The sequence below is a fragment of the Seriola aureovittata genome, chromosome 15 (assembly GCF_021018895.1).
Source record: "Seriola aureovittata isolate HTS-2021-v1 ecotype China chromosome 15, ASM2101889v1, whole genome shotgun sequence".
NCBI lineage: Eukaryota > Metazoa > Chordata > Actinopteri > Carangiformes > Carangidae > Seriola > Seriola aureovittata.
Window position 1 is genome coordinate 16,860,422 of NC_079378.1, and position 19,553 is coordinate 16,879,974.

Consider the following 19,553-nt stretch of genomic DNA (forward strand, 5'->3'; position numbering starts at 1 on the left):
CAGCACGGACACAAAGGACATGTATGTCAGTAACGTCTTTAAATTCAGCTGCTATTAGTGACCTCACAGCCCCATGCTTTAAGTGCTTGCAACTCTCACCTTGTCATTTCTCTCACAAAGGAACTTAAGCCTCTGAGCTCTTTTGTGCATGAAGACACCATCCAGGTGTCCAGTCTCCACGGAGCGGATCTCAATGGCCTTTTCTCCCCAGCCCATGATCTGATTCGAGCAGATATGAGCTGCAAGGCAAAGTGTCATTTAACTACAAAGCAAACTGATTACAGTTCATACACATGATGTGGCCACTTTAATCTAAGTGCATCTAAGGTGTTTTTGGATTTGACCCGTACCAACAGACGTGGGCATCTCTCCCCACTGCAGGACCACGTCCTTGATGATGCGTCCGTAGGTGTTGACATAGACACCCTCGTCTTCGTAGCACAGCAGCATCTCCATGCCATCTGAGCTGGGCAGGAACACAATTGCGTGTGGCGTCACATGGCTCTGGATCTGTTTGAGATGAAAATAGAAGGGATGGGTTCCTGTTTTTTTCACATCTGCCAAAACACTGTTTCTGTCTGACAGCTGTATAACTTACATGTACAGGGATATAAATGTCGTAGTTGTTTCCAGAGTCCACGTCAATGGCATGGAAACCAGCGCAAGAGCCATAGATGACTTTCAACCTCTGACCCTCCTCCACTGTTAGGTCAACGAGGACAGGCCTGTGTGGCAGGTCTGCAAAAGACTGGTTAAAAGGAGTGGAGGGTTTTATGGGCATAAAGTGAGTGTGAGAAAATAATCAAATTGAATGCTCTTCTGGTTGACTGATCTTGCATAACTAATCCAGCTCATGAGAAAGGAGAGACTTACCTTGAAGGCCATGAATTTGTGATAAGGTTTGGGTGCCCAAGCATACACTTCCACTGCATTCTTCAAAGCGATCACCAGGAACTTTATCCTCTCATATTTCACTAGATAGAACAACAAGGCCATCTGATATCAAATACTTGTTATCAATAATTCACTGTGCCACATGCATTTATGAGAATATGCCTGAAGCAGAATAGACAGCAGTGATAAATAGCCATCATATGTCACTCACCCACTTTGTAGTGCACGCAGCCCTCCATTTCCCCCACAGTGGTCCAGCCTTGCTTTTTCTCCACCTCAGGGTCATTGTGGAGGATCTTATTCCTCAGCCAGGCCAGGTAGTACACACGCACCTTGTTTTTCTTGCCTTCATAGACACATTAGGAGATTAATTACAAATAATAAAAAGGAATTATTTAAATGCATTTACATGGAAGAAACAGTATAGAACTTGTATATACTAACTTATATATCTCACTTAAATATCCTTTCCAAGTTTGAAATACTGCTTTAAAGTTACTGACACAAATTTCTTATGTGAACATGCTGACTTCCTCTACCTGTGTTTTTTTTTTTAAATGTTTCCACCCTCGTTTCTCAAAGTAAATATCTGCTAAAACCAACAACATCATCACATTGCAAATATGCTTTTCAATATATTATATCGAGACTTGATCCCGTCAAAAACTATCACTCCCAACTTAAGCAGCAATTTGGCTTGATATTCTGATAAAAGTGAGGTATGTGTTCAAAAATATTGTAATATTAGCTTCTGTCACTATCTCCAAGCTCTACACACACAGAAATAAAAACAGCATTCCTGTGATTCTGAAAGCAAAGTCAAAATGCAATGCAATGCAATGCAAAAAAAAAAAAAATCTGAAAGCATTAGCACAATTTGGCATCTAGTATTTGCATCCCATTAAAGACAGTGGCCCTATGCCAAAAGCACAGGCAGCTTCAACTGACTGTAGTGAGAGCAGACTGGCGAGGAGCAGCATTAACGACCTGATATGGTGATGAGCAGGTTGAGGCCCTCCAGGACGTCCATCTGTTGGAATCTGCGGGAGTTGATGAGGGGGTAAACCTTGCCCTGACCACTACGGTCCAGCAGCTTCAAACCGTTCTCTGTGCCCACCAACAGGTTCACACCTGGGGACACACGTGCACAAATACACAGCTTTTTCAGTGTGCATGCAATGATTCCAATTATTGCCTTTCCGCTAGCCACAGCTAAAAATATCTTTGCAGTATGCCTGTTTTGTAACTCCTGTTATTTGTCATCTTGAATACGTTTGTTTTCCATTATCGTTTGCCCATTATAACCTGCAGCAACTGCACGGCCATAATATTTAATTTTGTTTTAACGAGATGTATAAAAGATAACTTTAATGGATACATGATGTAACTGTGTGATGTGACCCATTGACTACTGTATCTACAAGCATATTTGAAGATGGAGTAGAGAGACTCAATAATGCATTAAGTTTGTTACATAAAAACACAACTTTAACCTTTCTCCCTAAGTTACATGGGTGAAAGATTGAAGAATTTATTTTATAAAAATTGCTTTGATAATGAAAGCAGAGACACTACGTTCTCTTATGAAGAGTTATTAATACAGTTTAAGATACACCACTAGACTCAAACCTAATATTCTTGCTCTTGTTTTGGTCATATTTGAACCCAGAGCCCTGTTGGAGCTGACATAGTAGTTAGCAATAAGGAGGGTTAAAATAACTTGGCTCTGACACTGACTGATTTTTCTCTATGTTTTCAATCTGATTGTGTTTAATTGATATACCATACATTAAGTAATATAGTTAGTTTAAGGTATCTAATCTCCATGTTTTGGATTTTCTTTTTTGCATTTACACTGAAGTATTGAATCCATTCTTACCCCAAAGTGCAGCACACAGGATCTCAGAGTTAAATCTCTTCTTGTACTTGCGGATCTCAGGTGTGTCATTGGGGGGGCGTGTGTTGGTGGGATTGACATTCACCATGGATCCTTTTCTCACCTCCATCTTCAGCTGCTCAAACCTGGAGCCTAAACATGGAGGCAGCAATGGAAATTGTTTAATTTTGGAGGGAAAACACAAACCAGGAAAAACTGCTACAAGGTTTGGAATTACACACAAATTTTCAGTTCATTCTTAAAGAGAAATTACAGCCAATTATCAGGTTACAATTTTATAAAATGTATATTCCATTGTTGTGCAAGATATTCTCTCAGTCTTGAAAGAAAACTGCGTAATTTCATCTCTCAGTGTATTTTATTGCACAAGAAATAATGTCAAAGGTTAATTTACTGAATACTTTTGCAATCAGCTGTAGCATCATTGTTTAATGTTCAAGGAACTCAGAGCAGATGTTGCTGCAGGACTGAAAAGCTTCTGACTCACTAGTGACAGAGATGTTATCCCCTGTACCTCCAGGTGACTGGTACATGCCAAGATCCACGAAGGTGGTGAAGGAGGACTTGCCAGATGCTTTAACCAAACCTCTTGACTGATACTGGTGGAGCAGAGAAAATGTATGAGTTGTACAGTGTTGTTTAAATCAACATCATGTCTGAGGAGATGCTAGTTTGTCAGACAAAATGGTAAAAAAAAAAAAAAAGATTTTATATTAAGATTTGTATTTTTGATGACAGTCCACTTACAAAATGAACTGATTTTCATGAAATTCAATGTGTTATGAGTGGACTTCATGGCTGGACTGATGGCAAATAGGGAACACATAAAAATAAACCAGGAATTTAGGACTGATATACTTAGCAATAGTAAAACCTACGTCATAAACAGAGTCCTTCCCAGGGGAAGAGTGAGTGGCTGAATCAGTGGGGGAGTGGGAGGGCTGCACCACATCTGGCAAGTTAGTGTATCCATTATGGCTCCGCTTCTCTGGGGTCTTTTAGGTAGAAAAGAAACACACATACACACACACCTCCCTGTAATAAATAACACCAATAAGCAATTCAGATGTAGTCTAATCTCCTGTACTGATTACCAGGATACGACCTGTTTTGATTGCACAACCACAGTAACCACAAAAAGTGAAGTAACAGCTGTGACCAAATTTGCATTAAAAAGTCAAGGTCTTGTTCTTTACACTGGGAGATTCAGCTAGATGTTGTGTCTTTTGTCACTGATGTGCCACTATACTATACTATACTAGAGTTCTGTTCGGCTTTCCATCATCCGTTTCTAAATGACTGCCCATAGTTAACTGACTACTCCGGGTTTTACCTGCAGTGCACAAAAAAACATCAGTGGATGCTTCATAGCCTCATATCTTTTAAGCAAAAACTAAACACAAGATTTATGTTTTAATGCAACATAAAGGAAAAAAAGGGAAATAAGAGATACAGAGCTTTTTGTATTTTTTAAACTGACTGATGCCCTATGAAAAGATCTATCTACACAGCTTATAAATATTTAGATTTTTAAAACAAAATATGGAAGCCACAAAAATGTATGTCAAATGTATATGAAGTTCTCTAAAAAAGACTCCAAGGAACCCATTCTTTTCCTTAAGATAATTTACACTTTCTGTCTTACACATACTCAATGGTAAATGTGACCTCCTGGCGATGATTCTGTCTAGTGAGTATCTAGTGAGTTTAGTGAGTGATATAAAAGTATGCCCGGTTTAAAGCACTTCAAACACAGGAAGTATATTTACTGTATGTGTAAAAATAATCAAAGTTCGTCTTCCATGTCATGTATAATGTTTGCTATGTTATTTATAATGTCAGACCAATAAAATAAAAAACTCCATATCTCTCCCTGATATTCAGTAATGTAGCTGTAGTGTGTGGCACATATTTTGATGCTGACTCAACATTAAAATACACACACATATGCATAAATATAAAAAAGTTTTGCACCTCAATGAAAGTGACACTTCCCACGTTCAACTTATCATGAGCCACCTGCAAAATGTATGCCGTCTGTCACTGAATCATATTGCCATCTCTCAGAAAATCTCATATTTATGATTATTGTGATCCTGTGAGCTAGTCTGCAGCAGCAGCTAGCTAACATTTCCTACAGCACTACACACTAGCATTGCATGTCTACCTCTCCTCTATGATTCAATTTTTCAGAGTGTTAGTTAAACATTGTTGAACAATATTATGGACCCATTCCCCTTGTCTTGCTGCTCTGTAATATTCTTTGTCATGTAACAGACTGAATTTTCCATCAAGTCACAATGCATTTCAAGTATCATTACGTATACAGATGACTCACCCTCTGCACCAGCATTGTCTGATCCCCATACCCTCCAGCTTGCTCTCCATCTCCCCCCTCGCCTTCGTCTTCATGAACCACCATGGTGTTGACTGAATCAGTGTCTGCGTCCCTGTGACTGAAATCAAGAGGGACAAATTGATAATGGAAACAAATGAAAAGAAAGTAACACCATATTACAGGATGTATTGAAATCTTTATTTAAAGGTCAATTTCACAAATGAAAATGATTCTTTGCTTCCTAAATTGCCAGTATTCGCAGGCGACAGTATTACCGATCTGTGGGGCTTTCTTCCTCCTCTGCTCCCTCGCCACTCTCACTCTCCTCACTACTCTCACTGCTCTCAGAGGACGAGGAATAATCATTGGCCTTGACTGGTGGCCTTGGCTGTTCCTCAGCACGCTCCTTGGCAAAGAGACCATGGTCCTGCACACATATACACCACGTTTACTTCATGAATGCATTCACAAAATGTTTTAAATAATCTCAGCTATTGGAGAAAGTAGCAAATAATACAACAGCAATATATGCAATACTAATATTAATGACAATCCAGACACAGCTGAAGGTGAGGGGTCGCGAGGAGGATGGGCTCAAAAACAGTCCCAATGTAAGTCCAGACTCAAAACTCCCAATACTCTCAGAATTCAGAGCCTGTAACCTGATGATATTTTGGGATGTTTTTGAGCCATGGCATTATGCTGAGTGTACGATGCCCAAATGAGTAACAGAAAGAATACATACATTAAAAAGGCCTTATGTAAAAAAAAAAGGAATTTAGAAGGAATTTCATTCAAAGACAAAACATGATTTAACCAATAAATGAAGACACTACAGAGCATGCAATTCATTCTACATGAACATGTCTCTTCAGCCAATGAATGCCGATAAAAACTCATGCATGAACATTTAGTATTGCGCAACACACAAAGACTGTGATACTAACCTCCCCTATAGCTCTCTTGTAACTCTGTACATTTGAGGTCAACAAACAGGGATATGAAAAGAGGAGAAACATGGAGGAAAACAGCAAAAGTGCAGAGTACATTATGTGTGAAGGAAAGGATATTTGAGGAGAAGTTACTATACTACAAGTAAATTAACAGAACAGGTGCGTTATGTTAGTGTTTTGTTGTATAACTGCTTATATCTGAGCAGAATTATATATTGCATGCACCTCTTATAAGTAGGGGATACTGGAAAGACAGCCAATATAATGTCTGTTTTGAAAGAACACTTACAGCAGGGCGCCCAGGGCGGGAGGAGGTGCGAGACTCCCCTGGCTTATGGCGACTTTCGTGGGAGAGAATGGGTGAATCCATTTTGGAGGAACCTGAAAAGAACAATGTCGTATGGTGTAGTTAGATTTTTGAAACCAGGCTTACTGCAAAGACAGTCTGCAGAGAAATAGCATTGGGGAGGCAGGGACTCACTGAGGATGCGATGCCTCTCTAGAGAGCCAGTCTGGGGCAGATTGGATATGATGCTCATACTGTCTCCTCTCTCCCAGCGATCATTGCGGCTGAGATCTGGATTGCTGCAATGAGGATACAAATCACTTATCTTAAGTCGTCATTCAAACCTACCATTTAGAGAGCACTAATCAAACTGATCAAAGCATTTACCTGGCTCTTACTGGATGCCTTATGCCAGATGTCAGGTTAGTGTTGAGAGCTGTGGCAATTGATGCTGTCCTCTGTGGAATCTGAGGACAGCAACATCATAGGTCGTACATTTACCAGTATTTTGCAAAAACCCTAAAACCACTCTTAATAAACAACAGCAATTTCCCACAAGCCTGTTGTCAGACAGACTAATCAGCCGAGGCTGCACTGACAATTTTATCGCATAAATCACCTTTGAGATTATTCACATAAATGTAATGGCCAACTGGTCAAAAGTTTTCCCTTGATCTCAGCATGTGAGTGCAGGGTGGGGTTTTAACCTCCACCACTAACTGGAGGTCAAAGAAGAGGACAGAAAAACATCTATTGTGTGACTTTCTATTTTACCGAAAAAGGAGTGATTTCAATGTCAGTTTACTAACTGTAGTCCAGCTATCATTATATTTTTTAACAAGGCTCCCACATATATATATATATATAGATAAGGGTTGCACACCTGCTCTGAGTCAAAACCAGCTTCTAGATCTTACTTTGGGTGGGAGTTCCACATCTGGCAGGCGGATCCAGGGGCCGCGATCTTCTCTGATTTGGTGTGCCTGTGGTGCGGGGGTTTCAGAGGTGGGGTCTGAGTTTTGACGCACCAGCTCTCTAGAGTGGATGGGGCGGGGGGCGGGGGTGAGGGAGGGATCCTGGGTGGGGAAGGCGGACATGGTCTTAGTGGGCTGGTCACAGAGGGACTGGGAGCGAGGGACAGGGGCAGCATAAGGCTTCAGAGGAACCAAGTGAGCCATCTGGAACTGCAGAGGGCAGGAGCAGGAGCAGGAGCAGCAGCAGCAGCAGCAGCACACCAGGAGGGAAGGACAGCCGAGCGGAAGAAAGAACACACAAGACAGTTGGAGAAGGAGGCCGAAGCGAAGGAAAAATGCAAGGTTTTGTTTGTATTCCAAGGTGAATGTTTTTAACACGTAGGAACCAAGTGATGGGTGGAGAGGGAAGAGAGGGTATAAAAGAAGGTATAAATAAAGTAACAGGGACAATAAACGGTAAAGCAGCAAAGAATTAAGGGGCAGAAAGGCAAAAGCTGTTGTATCTTCCATTGTTTTTTCCAGGTTTTAATCAACTGAATTTTAAACACCCACCTTGCCCTGTCCTCCTTGGGGTTCTACAGGCCTCTGCATTGGTGGGGTCTGAGCAGACTGGACCACTCCTGACTGGCTGATTGAGTCAGAGCGTGACTGGATAGCAGTGTCAGAGACAGTGGTGCAGATTTTGGGTGAGCCCTGTCTGTTGAGTTTACTCCTCTCCTCCACCTGAAATATGGACAACAGCCAAATGATCCACTCTGCAGGCCAGTGTACAGCAGTTTGATTGTGGTGTATGATGCTGTAAATGAAGGTAACATTTCTACCTCACGAGCCCAAGTAGGTTTGTTGTTGGGCTCCAGGTTTTTGTTATAGTGGTAGAGCTGGGGCTTCTTCTCTTGCTGCTGTTGTTGCAGAGACACCAGGTAGGCATGCTCCTGCTGCAGCTGCCTCTGTAGCCTCTCTGACTGACGCTGTTCCTCCAGCTGCTTGCGCTTATACTCCTGACCAAAGAAACACACTGCAGTCAAGATGTTGCTTGCCTCAGACTGGACACAGACAGCTCAGGCATGTCATAAGTGAACCAACATATCTGCTAACAGCAAGTCTGCATTCACTTTAAACTACAGGCAGATGTTTGCACATTTAGCTGACCACCACTTATTTCCTCTACTGAGACAGTAAATGTTTGGGGCAGACTTTATCATCTCTAACTTTGTACTCCTTTTTTTAGTACAGCAGTAAATTACCAACCTATATCAAAAGAATATTGATTGTGTCTGTAACTAAATCTTTTTGTGCAGTTTCTTAAATAGACAGTGTAAAAGATAGTCAGTTGATTTATTGCTTTTTCATTGTAAGTAGTAGGCTCTGGCCAAGCCTTTTGATGGCCACTGTGTTGTTGAGGAAAGAAGAAATAAAAGAAAAATGAAAAGAGTTTTAACCATGAGTCGAAGTCATTTTGTTTCTTACAACAACAGAGATTTGTTTACCATTCTCAAGCAGTAAAGGCTACTGGACCTTCTGAATATCCCACATTAAGTTATATTTGATAAACAATTAATCAAAATTAACTTCCTCATAAAGTTAAATACTTGTCATTTGCTCTTCTTGAATTGCTGCTTAAATTGCCACAAAGCGCTAGATTTAGTCAGTGAGAAAAATGAGTTTGGTCCCCAGTAAGGATGTCTCACCCAGGTGCTTCCCTGTGAGGGAGAGGACATGATTCCCTGTGAGGGAGGGGAGGTAGCCCAACGACCCAATGGAGAGATTACTGAATGTGTGAATATAGATTTAGACCAATGAATGTTATTAAGTAATGAATTGTGTCTGACTTTGTGGTTTCTTTAGTTAGCCATCAAAGCCGTTCAGCAGTTCTTCTTTATTTATGCATTTTGTTAGATTTCTTCAGATTTTTTTGGAAGTGGTTTAGTTTTATTTTGTTCACATTTTCTTTGACTGCTATTATCTTCATTACATCTCTACAGGACAGCACTTCCTCTCAAACAGCTGCAGGTAGTGAAGTTTTCATTAACATATTCAAGTTACAGGAGTACATTTAAGACTTCCAAATGGAATTAATCAAATTCTGATTCTGATGAGTTATTTCAGGGCGTCTCTGACAGTCAGAATGTCTTCATTGCTTTACTGCTGTTCTTTTTGCAATTACTGTGCATGGGGAAAAAAAGATATTTGGGCTAGTGTATATTACGTGTCCTGCAGTTCAAAATGTGCCCATTATACCAAATTTGCATCACAGCACTGTTCCTTCACTGAACCCCAAAAACTGCTCAAGGGGCACTGGCCTGTGTCTGACCCTGTGTTCTGGTCGCTATTAAGGCATGGATATACACAGGACTTATGTGAATGTGTAAGCTAGGAGAGATCTGTGAAATCTCAAATGCCTCACGCAGTAGTGAGGATTTGGGTTCTTTTTCCCTCCAAAAAACAGGAGCTCAATCCAAATGACAGCAACTCCTACGCTCCACAGGAGATAGCTCAAACAAAGATGTCAGGAGTGTGTTAATTCTTTCCCTCAATCTAAGCAAGATACACTTCCACTGATACACCAAAAGTTGCCTAAAAATGCCCTAAAAATCTAGGTCAGTGCATGCTTTTTCAAGACATGCAATACTGTGGGAGCTGCATCCATACTTTTTAACATGTAGAGCATATCTATATCAGGGTGCTTCAAATTCCTGAACCAGAACCTACTTATTTTGTTACAAATACAAGTACAGCTGTTAAAATCTGACTGTAAAAATAGTAATAATAATCAGCTGCCTTTTAGTCCAACTAAAAGAATTCAAAGGAAACACAAGCAGAGATATAACAATGCAATGTTTGTTTTGACAAAAAAAGCCACATTGTTGTGAGGATAGATATAGTATATTTCAGTGGTGGTCAATAAATCTCCTTTATTTATGAAGTATTATAACTCAGAGGAGGACATGAACATGGAAACATGGGAACCTCTGCAGTCAAATCAAGAACTGATAAAGAAGGTGAGGACTAGTTACCATCAGCAATGCCTGCTCCTGAAGCAACTGCTGCTGAAGGATTTCTAACTGCCGCTGTTCTTCTTCTAATTTATGTCTGATAAACTCCTGAGGACAGGTAAGACAGCAGGAATGACAGATATTAAGGTGGAAAAAGAGAAATGAAAGTACAGAGGGGAGGGGTAGAAGATAGAGGCATATAACAGTTGCGTAATGTCGTTTCAGCAAACAACAGAAACCATGTGTTGTACTAATAAAATATCGAGACAGAAATCAAAAAGCAGTGACAAAACACACTGTCCCTGTTTAGAAGTTGTAGACACAAATAAAAGTTAGCATTAACAACAATACATCACTCTAATAAATATATGCAGATTGTGACCAATTACTAGATAAATAACAGAAATATTTACCAGAATATTATCATGCTAACTATACAATGATGTACTAACATAAAATCTGTATTTGGCACCACAAGGTGATGGTGCTATGATGCCAGACTCTTGTGTTACTGAGGGTATACTGGAAACAGAGCATAAGAGACGCGGAGAGCTCACCCACAGAAAAACTCATCTCTGAATAAAAACACTAATTTAGACCCTTGCTGCTATGGCAACCTACTCATGGAATTTCACCACCAGAGCAACTTGTACAGTGTTGCTGATGGACACACCCACACATCACCCTGATTGGCTGATTACAGCCCCATGTCTCCTGTGGTTGGTTACCTGCTCCCTCTCAGCCAACCTTCTATCTTCCTCCCGTCTCATATCGTCAAGTCTCCGGTGGGGACCTTTTTCTTGCTGCCTCACCATCTCTCGCTCTTTTCTCTGTTGCTGGGAGAGAAGGATGACAAGAAAAAGAGAAATGAGCATAGTGGCTATTTTTTCACAGGGGAATTTATAATGGATAGCCTGCTTATAAAAAAACACTCCCTTGTTTTTTGTGCAAAGAGCTAGAAAAAAGAAATGAAGGGAGCGGGAGTGCAGGGCACAGAATAGAGGTTGTGAGTCATTCTCACTCACACAGACCTATTGCATCCTAATCATCTTCTGGGCATGCTGCTTTAAACTCAAACTGACCAGTTATTCAACTGTGGCAGTCTTTACCTGCTTTTTTGAGGGGCATTAGAACAAGAATTGTTCTTTGTGGTGAAATGAAAAACCTCCCACTTGGTAGTGACACAAAACACTCGCTTTTCTACACAGTTGTTGTTGGCACTTCATTGTTGAGCGGAAGAGCCAAATAAGATAGAGGAGGAGGAGGAGGTGGAGGTAGATTAGGGGAGTGCTACCTTACTGCAGCAAATTACCTCACAAATACTACACAATACTTTTTGGCAATATGAGTGAAATTATATGTGCCTCATTCAAATCCCAAATAACTCCTGAAACCTTTCACAGCTTCACAGCGGCAGAATAAACACAGAATATAAATCAAACTTTAATTGTGTTGTGCTGCTGTTGCATCAGTGTTTGCCTCCAAGTCCTATCTGTTACTCAATGACAAATTACAATCTAACACAAAAGTGGTATGGTTTAAGTTTCCTCTATTTGTTTGATGCATGTGATAACATGATACATAAAATGACCATGATCATCTGACTGCACCAGCCATCAATAAACTAATTTCTAGTAATGGCTACAGACTGTATAGCAAAGCTTTCCACAAGGCTTTTTTTCCTGACAATTTTTCATTATGATCACATTTTGTCTACTTAGTATTAGATAAAGCTACAAATGTCTGATGGGCAAAGAAGATGACATAAGATGTTGGTACCCATTCAGGGGATGTGAAATATTTAGAAGAATATATTTATGACTTTATGTCAGCTGCTACAATAATTCATATGTGCGAGCATTTTAATAAACATGGGGAATTTGTTTTATTCCATACAGTGCTGTACAAACACTGTTAACAGCCTTATATACACTGCGTAAATGATTGTTTTGGGCAGAAAATTTGTGGGTGATGGAAATGAAATATAATATAAATTGATAAGATGATGTGTTCAGATCTGGGATGGCCAACATTTAATCATTATTGTTTCTGTCTAATTTGTATCTATCTGTATTTCTTGGTTACATAGTTTACTACATCTACACACAGACTGTAAAAATAGCATTCATATACTGCAGTTACTATGAATTATATTAGTCAAATTAACAAATGCAGCCTCCAGGGCTGGTTCAAAATGTTTCTGTGTTTCCTGGCCTCATTACAGGCAGATTAGTGGCTTAATGAAGAGAAAGCCTGAATCTTGAGCCACTAACACAACTCACAAATCTCCATACTCCTTAAGAGTGAAGCTAATTTTTCGGCAGTTTCAGTGCACTCCACAAACTTCATACTCCCAAAAACATCTCCTTCAAGGCTACAAAAACATCTCACTCTTGGCACATGTTTACAGAATTAATAATTCATTATTAATAATTCATGTTGGTAAGGAGCAGGACAGTCTTTCACTTTAAATAATCTCACTCTATTCCCCACTATTTCAACTGTTTATATACCTATGAATGTTAGTGAGCAAAATGTTGAAAAGGTACTGTTGCCACTGAAGGTTACCTGAGCTTTTATTTAGTACTTGCAATTAGTTATTTAGTCACAGAGACTCTGAGTTAGGGACAGAAAAATCCTGATGGACAGGTTAAGTGTGCTGGTGTGTTTTACATGTAATGCATAGCCCTCATTTCAAAATTTCAAAATCTAATAATTTCAAACATTGTTACTCTTGCATGTTCCTTTATTTATTACTAATTCTCATAGTGTATACATTCAGCATATTACATAACAGCAGTTTAGAGGGCCCACAATAAAAAGTAAATCCTAAATACTGTGCCCCTATGAAAAAAGCCAACAATGGCAAACCAAATACTGACATGATGATTGGAGCCTTGATAAAAGGCAGAGAAAAAGGGAACAGCAAGTAGTTAAGTGTCTCAAGGATAAGGATAAGAGCAGACACATTACTATTGCTTTGCTCTGATATATTTTCGTCACCACCATTGACTTTATGCAGCATTTTATTTTGCAGATACCGGACCTCAAATCTCAATATTGGGTGCAATTTTTCAAAACTTGGTAGAAAGAATTTTACAATAAATGCAAGAAAAATACCATAGGCTTCATTCAAGAAATAGATTGACATTTTGGGAAACACATTAATTTGCTTTTGTGTCAAGAGTTGGATGAAAAGATTGATACCAGTCTCATGTCTGTGTGTTAAGTATGACGTTAGAGCCAGGAAGAAATTAGCTTAGCTAGCATAAAGACTAGATGCAGAAGGAAACAGTTACCTTGGCTATCTATTAAGATAAAAAAAATAAACCTAGCAGCACCTAAAAAGCTCACTGATTAGCATGTTGGAAGGTTTTGTGTTCTAACTTTTTCTCTCAAGGTACAGTGGTTGCCAAGACATAGTTATAAGAGAAGCTTTAGAGGTGCTAGAGGGCACGTTTTGTAACTTTGGAGAGTGCCAGGCCTTCTGTCCTTATGCTAAGCTTAGCTAATCACCTCCTGGCTCTAGCTTTATATTTAGCATACAGATATGAGAGTGGTATCATTCTAATTCTCAGGAAGAAAATGAATAAGCACATTTCTCATAATGTCAAACTATTCCTTTCAAAAGGATCGATTCCCTGGTGGACTATACCTCTTCAAGTCTGCGTCGCTGTTCCTTCTGCTCTTCAATGCGTTTCTGTCGGTCATGCAACAGTTGCCTCTTGTGTTCCTCAGGGTCTCGGCGCTGAGCAGCCAGTTGGGCCTGCTGCCTCTTATGAGCCTCCGAGCGCTCTTTGTTCTCCTGCTGCAGACGCTGGAAGTCCCGTCTAAGGGTGGACTCACCGGGCACATTGAGGATTGAACTGATGACAAAAATTGAAGATACGAAGGAAAGGATTTTGGGGACCATCGTTCACACAAAGAACACAAGTCAAGAATTCAAACTACTTAGCCACAGATGATAAACTGCAATTACCTTGACTCTCGGTCATCTCCACGATTTTCATCCTCTTCATCACTACCACTATACTCATACTCTGTCTCTTCTATTAAGGAAAATTAGAATAAAGAGAAGTCAGAACAAAATCATGAATAACCACTGTGACACAATAATCTAACCTAATTTTAGTGGATCAGACCATGTTGCCTGTGTTATATGCAGCCCTTTCCCTGTGATTTGCCTACCTTTTTCTCCCCTTTTCTTGCGTGTACGGTCAATGTGGTCTTTCAGCTGAATTCGGACCTGGCGCTCAGTGGGCTGGTCCCTGATGAAGGAGTGCTTCAGCAGCTGTTCTGTGGACGGTCGGCTGGGATAGGTCTTCACGAGACAGCCCTCTATAAAGTCAATGAATTTCTTGGACCTGGGAGGGGCAGGTTAGAGGATGATAAACTGGTGAGGGAGAGTGGGAGGGAGGGAAAAACATGGAGCAGCTGGGCTGGTATTGCAATGAATCCTGATCCAACAATAATCAGAAATATTCAAGTCAACAGATATGTCTTTAGCCTTTTTCACATGTCCAGAATGTCCACACTGAGAAAAAAAAAAAATCACAATATATAGCAATATCCTTACAGAAATATTTTGACTGATAGGGCAGATAGTAGCTCACAGCTAGTAGCTGTGATCAGTCGACAGAATGAACAGTCAATTAACAATCTGAGAACCTATAGTACTTTACCACCAGCTGTTACTTTTTATCACTGAATTTCTCTGAAACTGCAGCTAAAATGCGAGCCCAACAATGTAATGTTCAAAGATGGTAACCAAGAATTGTTAAATTCATTGTATTCAAGTGTTCGTGTTATTGTGTTGATCCGTTGCATATGATTTTATATAATTGTTGATTTTGAGTCACACAATACTGACTGACAGCTTTTTTATGATGAGAATGATAAGATGATAAAACTTGCAGATAAAGCATTGTATTCTGAATGCTGTAGGACCATAAACTCTACTATTTCATTAATGAGTAGTAGGAAAAGTAATAGGGGCAAAAAAAGAGGGTAGGAGGAAGAACATGACAAATTCGTTTAAAAGCCTTCAACTTCATGTCTTGCTCACAATAATATATGTTTCAATACTGGGACAAAGTATATCTCACACTTTGCAATAGTGAGGGACAGCCATCACCAATGTCTTTCCCAATCCAGGGATAAATGTACCCAGAGTAACCTGAGGCACAACAACATCTGCTTTGAGAAATCACAAATTTTCCTGTAACTTTCCATCGTTTCTTGTACAATCAGGATTCTTTCCATTCAGTGCTGTTCTCATTAAGTGTGTTTTACATGTATCTATGCTCTGCAGTAACCTGGTTTCTAACACATCAAATAAGCAGATGTCCATTACTAAAATGCGTATAAATATGCTCTCCTGCCATGGCTGGATCTTTTGCACTTTGGCATATCAAACTAATTACTGCAGAATTTGCAACAAATACAACTGGATAATTTTTTTAATATTTAACAGAGATTTACACTATTCAATTCAGAGAGGGGCAGTCTTTTCCATTTTATCTGATGCTCCACATAGAAATGTTTCCATGTAATTTGATAGGGAAAAACACTGGAACAGACTGTATCTACCACATAATCTACTGCACAGTACCAGACAGTGAGAAGTATACATTCTTCCATTTAAAAAAAAAAATTTGGGGGCAACTTTCTCTTCATTTTGCCCTTAGAAACATGTTAAGGTTTTGAAGCTTTTACAGATTTAACATGACGGCCTGGTAAGTGTCTGGTAAGGGTGGTTGATAACTCACCACTTTTTGGATTTAAGTTTCGGAGGGGGATTCCTCGGAATCAGGAAGAGGGCTCTCATCGGGTGCATGTCACACAAGGCTACAGAAATAAGGGAGATGATGAGAGTGGTTAGGTATTACTAAATCCTCCTACCCATGCTGAGAGCTACAGTACAAAGAAGGAAAAAGGGACATCAGAATAAATTTTATGTTAGGCAGACATCATATATTCCCACACATTGTAGTTTGTAAATAATGCTAACCACCATTACACATATTCTTTGTATCCTCAAACATGGTTGCAGCTGCTGTTATCCAATCTTTCCTGGGGCCTCAGGCTTTGTTACATTGAATGTAAGAGCAAGGGCTGTGAGTCATTGTGTTCCCAGCGTAGGTAGGTAGATAAACCTGACTGGTTAGCTTTAGAGTTTCACAGTAAATAGGCTTTTGTAACGCAGTTTTTGGACATATGCAATGTGACGGAAACAGCCAAAGCCACATTAAAACAGAGGGATCACAGCTATACTGATAATGTACACATATATGCTATATATAACATAGATGGATAACATTACACATAGTAATAATGCTCGAGCAAAGTTAGTATTTATTCAGTAAGCTTACATTAAAATTTATTTTTTAATTTGGATCACCCACTGACAGGATACTGGCAAATTTGCAAACATCTCGTTGGTGTAAATGATAAAGTACACAGGGTTACAAACTACAATCCCGTTTCGTGCTTTATTAATTATCTGAGGTCAACTTGTTCCGTTTGTTTAGGCTTTTAGCTGATCAATTGTACAAACAGTCCTAAAGCTCTGTATTTAAATTACTACCTTTTATTCACCGACACTCTTGCTTTTGTTTGTCTGTGCACCTTAGGTGAACAAAAAAAACACAAACATGGTAGAAATTTACGTTCTTTCGCCTCTGGGGCATTAAAAAGGGACTATAAGGCCTGAAGTAGCAGCTTTTTTGTGGAAAACACTCGGGAGCAATAGCAACAAGTCTGAACCAATTCTATGTCACAGCTGCTGCAGTGATGTGGGGATCCTAAAATGCTTTGCACAGATAGAATCAGGAGACTTAGCGCTTCCAAACAATGTATCATTTGTCAAGGTTGTGTGAAGATTGAGTCGAGTACAGATCAAAACATGCCTGATGTAGAGCTGCCAAGGCCAATGCATCACATGGGTGGAAAAAAGTATTTTAAAAAGGTATACATGTTGAAAAACAAGCTAAAAGCAAGCATATAATGCAACCACAAATGATAGGTGGTTATCAGTAGGAAATATGAGGGAGCATATATTTTATAGTCTCAAACAACAACAACAACAGTTTGGCCCTCCCCTCTGATCTAATTCCGCCATTTTGAAAATGGTGAAACAAAAAATGTTCAACATTTCCTGAAAACAGAAAAAAAAAAAAAGAGTAATCTAATGCATCTCAAAGAAACAGTGAAACACATCACATACATTTTGAAAAACAACTAATGATGATTTTTATCACTAACTAAAGACCTAAAATAATCAATTATCAATGTATTAATATGATAATGTGGTTAATGACAAAGACCCAAGGTATACAGTGTGGTGTCTTGACATTGCTTGTTTTGTTAAACAAAAGGTTTAGCAAAACATAAAGTCATACTTTTATAATGGTTTCAAACAGAGAAATTAACTGATTGATTTCATCCATTACCTGCAGTTGCTCAACTAATCTATTAACTGACAATGGTTTCAGAGACTAGACTGGGTAAGGACAACGGTAAATCACAACTTGATAGTTGGCCTGTATGCCTTATGTCACTGCAGTTAAACTTTAACCTTAAAGATCCTGTCCAGACATGTTTTAAAACATAAAAATACTTTACTTGGAGTAATGATTTCTGTCTCATATTTTTTTTTTACAATAAAAAAAACACTTCAATTATCTTGTTAAGATGTCTCAAAATTACATCTGCTCCCCTGCAACAATTCAAAGCTCATAAAACAGTGCTCCACATATTACAAGTGTTTTTTCTAATACTACTTTAATGGTCACTGTAGTACTAATTAAGTAAGAGAGTTGTTTAATTATTGCTGTAGGCAGGGTTATGACACTTGCATTATAACCACCACCAACTAGACAAATGTTTATTTTACATTTTAGCTGCTTCTCTTTAGTGAGATGTTCTTTGCTTCTCAGTCAGGTTTGATACCAAATCTCCAGGCAGACACATCTCCCCACTAAGCAGAACAGAGAGATCTGTGCAATCAGCCTCCACAGGCCAACTGCCAGCTCACGACTACACTACCTTGATTACAGTGAGTCAGCTGTCCATCTGAAGACACAGACAACAAGGCCACATATGCAAGACAGACTCATTCATGAGGTCTTTTAGAATGGGCTTTGAGATGATGAAAAATTATCTGTTGCTGAGAACATAGAAATGCATGATTCAGCCAAGAACAGGTAAAATAGGTGTGCAATTGAGTGTGTACACTTACGAGGTGCACCCTCTGCCATCTCAATAGCTGTGATCCCCAAGGACCAGATATCACTCTGCAAAATACACAAGGGACCAGGTCAGTCTCTAGCTTTCATTTGTTCTTACCACACAGTACTCACACACACGTATACAGTGCTGCTGTTACCCTGTAGTCATAGGTGGAGTCAGGGTTCTCATCACAGGCAATGACCTCAGGTGCCATCCAGTATGGTGTGCCAATGAAGGTGTTCCTACGGCCAACGGTCCTGTCCAACTGAGCACTGACCCCAAAATCAACTGAATGTGGACAAAGGAATCACAGAAGGAAAGAATGCGAGACAATGAGAGATACTACTGTACTTTTGCAATACAATGGCCAACAACATTCAAGTGTTCAACATACCAAGTTTGACCTCTGCATTCTCTGTTAGCAGCACATTCTGGCCCTTGATGTCTCTGTGGATGACTTTATGGGCGTGGAGGTGAGAAAGGCCCTGAGCACAGGCAAAGAAGTCAGAAATGGTCAGTAAGGTATGACCTCTGCCACAGGCTTATTTTTACTGGTGCAACCGCAGTTTCTCACCCTTAGGATCTCTCTGCAGATGTAAGCAATCCAGTCCTCCTTTAGAGAGCTGCCCTTAGTGTTTTTAACCAGGTCGGTCACTGATCCTGCCCCACAAAACTCCATCACCAGCTATATGAAGACAAATACAGACTTAGCGAGCACAATCAAAGAAGCATGCTGCGATATAATCATCAGGCCAGGTACAAGGGTAGACAGACCCAGAGTTGGTCATCGTGCCCTGGTGGACTCTTCTTAACAAAGGCACCGTAGTACGTGGCTATGTTGCGGTGGTGGCTGTATTTTTTCAGCATGTTGATTTCTGCTTTGATCTCCTCTTCCTCCTCCTCCGTAACATCCATCACCTTGATGGCAGCCAGCTGGCCCGTCTTCACGTGACGGCCCTGTTTCAAGAGCAAGTTGGATCATCATAACA

The 19,553-nt window shown here is 39.8% G+C and overlaps 1 protein-coding gene across 4 annotated transcripts in view; it reads right to left on the minus strand.

Annotated features, from left to right (window-relative positions):
- mink1 (misshapen-like kinase 1) overlaps positions 1–19,553 on the minus strand; it is a 31,309-nt gene that overhangs the window by 5,468 nt on the left and 6,288 nt on the right. The window contains exons 3-31 of one of the 4 annotated variants that reach the window (XM_056397325.1): positions 19,339–19,521; positions 19,139–19,249; positions 18,959–19,049; positions 18,722–18,852; positions 18,575–18,629; positions 16,104–16,182; positions 14,524–14,699; positions 14,315–14,384; positions 13,991–14,201; positions 11,064–11,171; positions 10,357–10,443; positions 8,164–8,337; positions 7,895–8,065; positions 7,286–7,552; positions 6,756–6,835; positions 6,564–6,667; positions 6,372–6,463; positions 6,077–6,100; positions 5,405–5,556; positions 5,130–5,247; positions 3,670–3,786; positions 3,279–3,390; positions 2,774–2,923; positions 1,882–2,025; positions 1,106–1,240; positions 874–974; positions 599–748; positions 351–510; positions 100–239 (exon numbers count right to left, since the gene is read on the minus strand). In XM_056397325.1, the coding sequence (XP_056253300.1) occupies positions 100–239; positions 351–510; positions 599–748; positions 874–974; positions 1,106–1,240; positions 1,882–2,025; positions 2,774–2,923; positions 3,279–3,390; positions 3,670–3,786; positions 5,130–5,247; positions 5,405–5,556; positions 6,077–6,100; positions 6,372–6,463; positions 6,564–6,667; positions 6,756–6,835; positions 7,286–7,552; positions 7,895–8,065; positions 8,164–8,337; positions 10,357–10,443; positions 11,064–11,171; positions 13,991–14,201; positions 14,315–14,384; positions 14,524–14,699; positions 16,104–16,182; positions 18,575–18,629; positions 18,722–18,852; positions 18,959–19,049; positions 19,139–19,249; positions 19,339–19,521 (3,693 nt within the window). Of the gene's footprint in view, positions 1–99; positions 240–350; positions 511–598; positions 749–873; positions 975–1,105; positions 1,241–1,881; positions 2,026–2,773; positions 2,924–3,278; positions 3,391–3,669; positions 3,787–5,129; positions 5,248–5,404; positions 5,557–6,076; positions 6,101–6,371; positions 6,464–6,563; positions 6,668–6,755; positions 6,836–7,285; positions 7,553–7,894; positions 8,066–8,163; positions 8,341–10,356; positions 10,444–11,063; positions 11,172–13,990; positions 14,202–14,314; positions 14,385–14,523; positions 14,700–16,103; positions 16,183–18,574; positions 18,630–18,721; positions 18,853–18,958; positions 19,050–19,138; positions 19,250–19,338; positions 19,522–19,553 lie in introns of all 4 variants that reach the window. The other 3 variants (XM_056397327.1, XM_056397324.1, XM_056397326.1) reach the window with 3 other exon arrangements.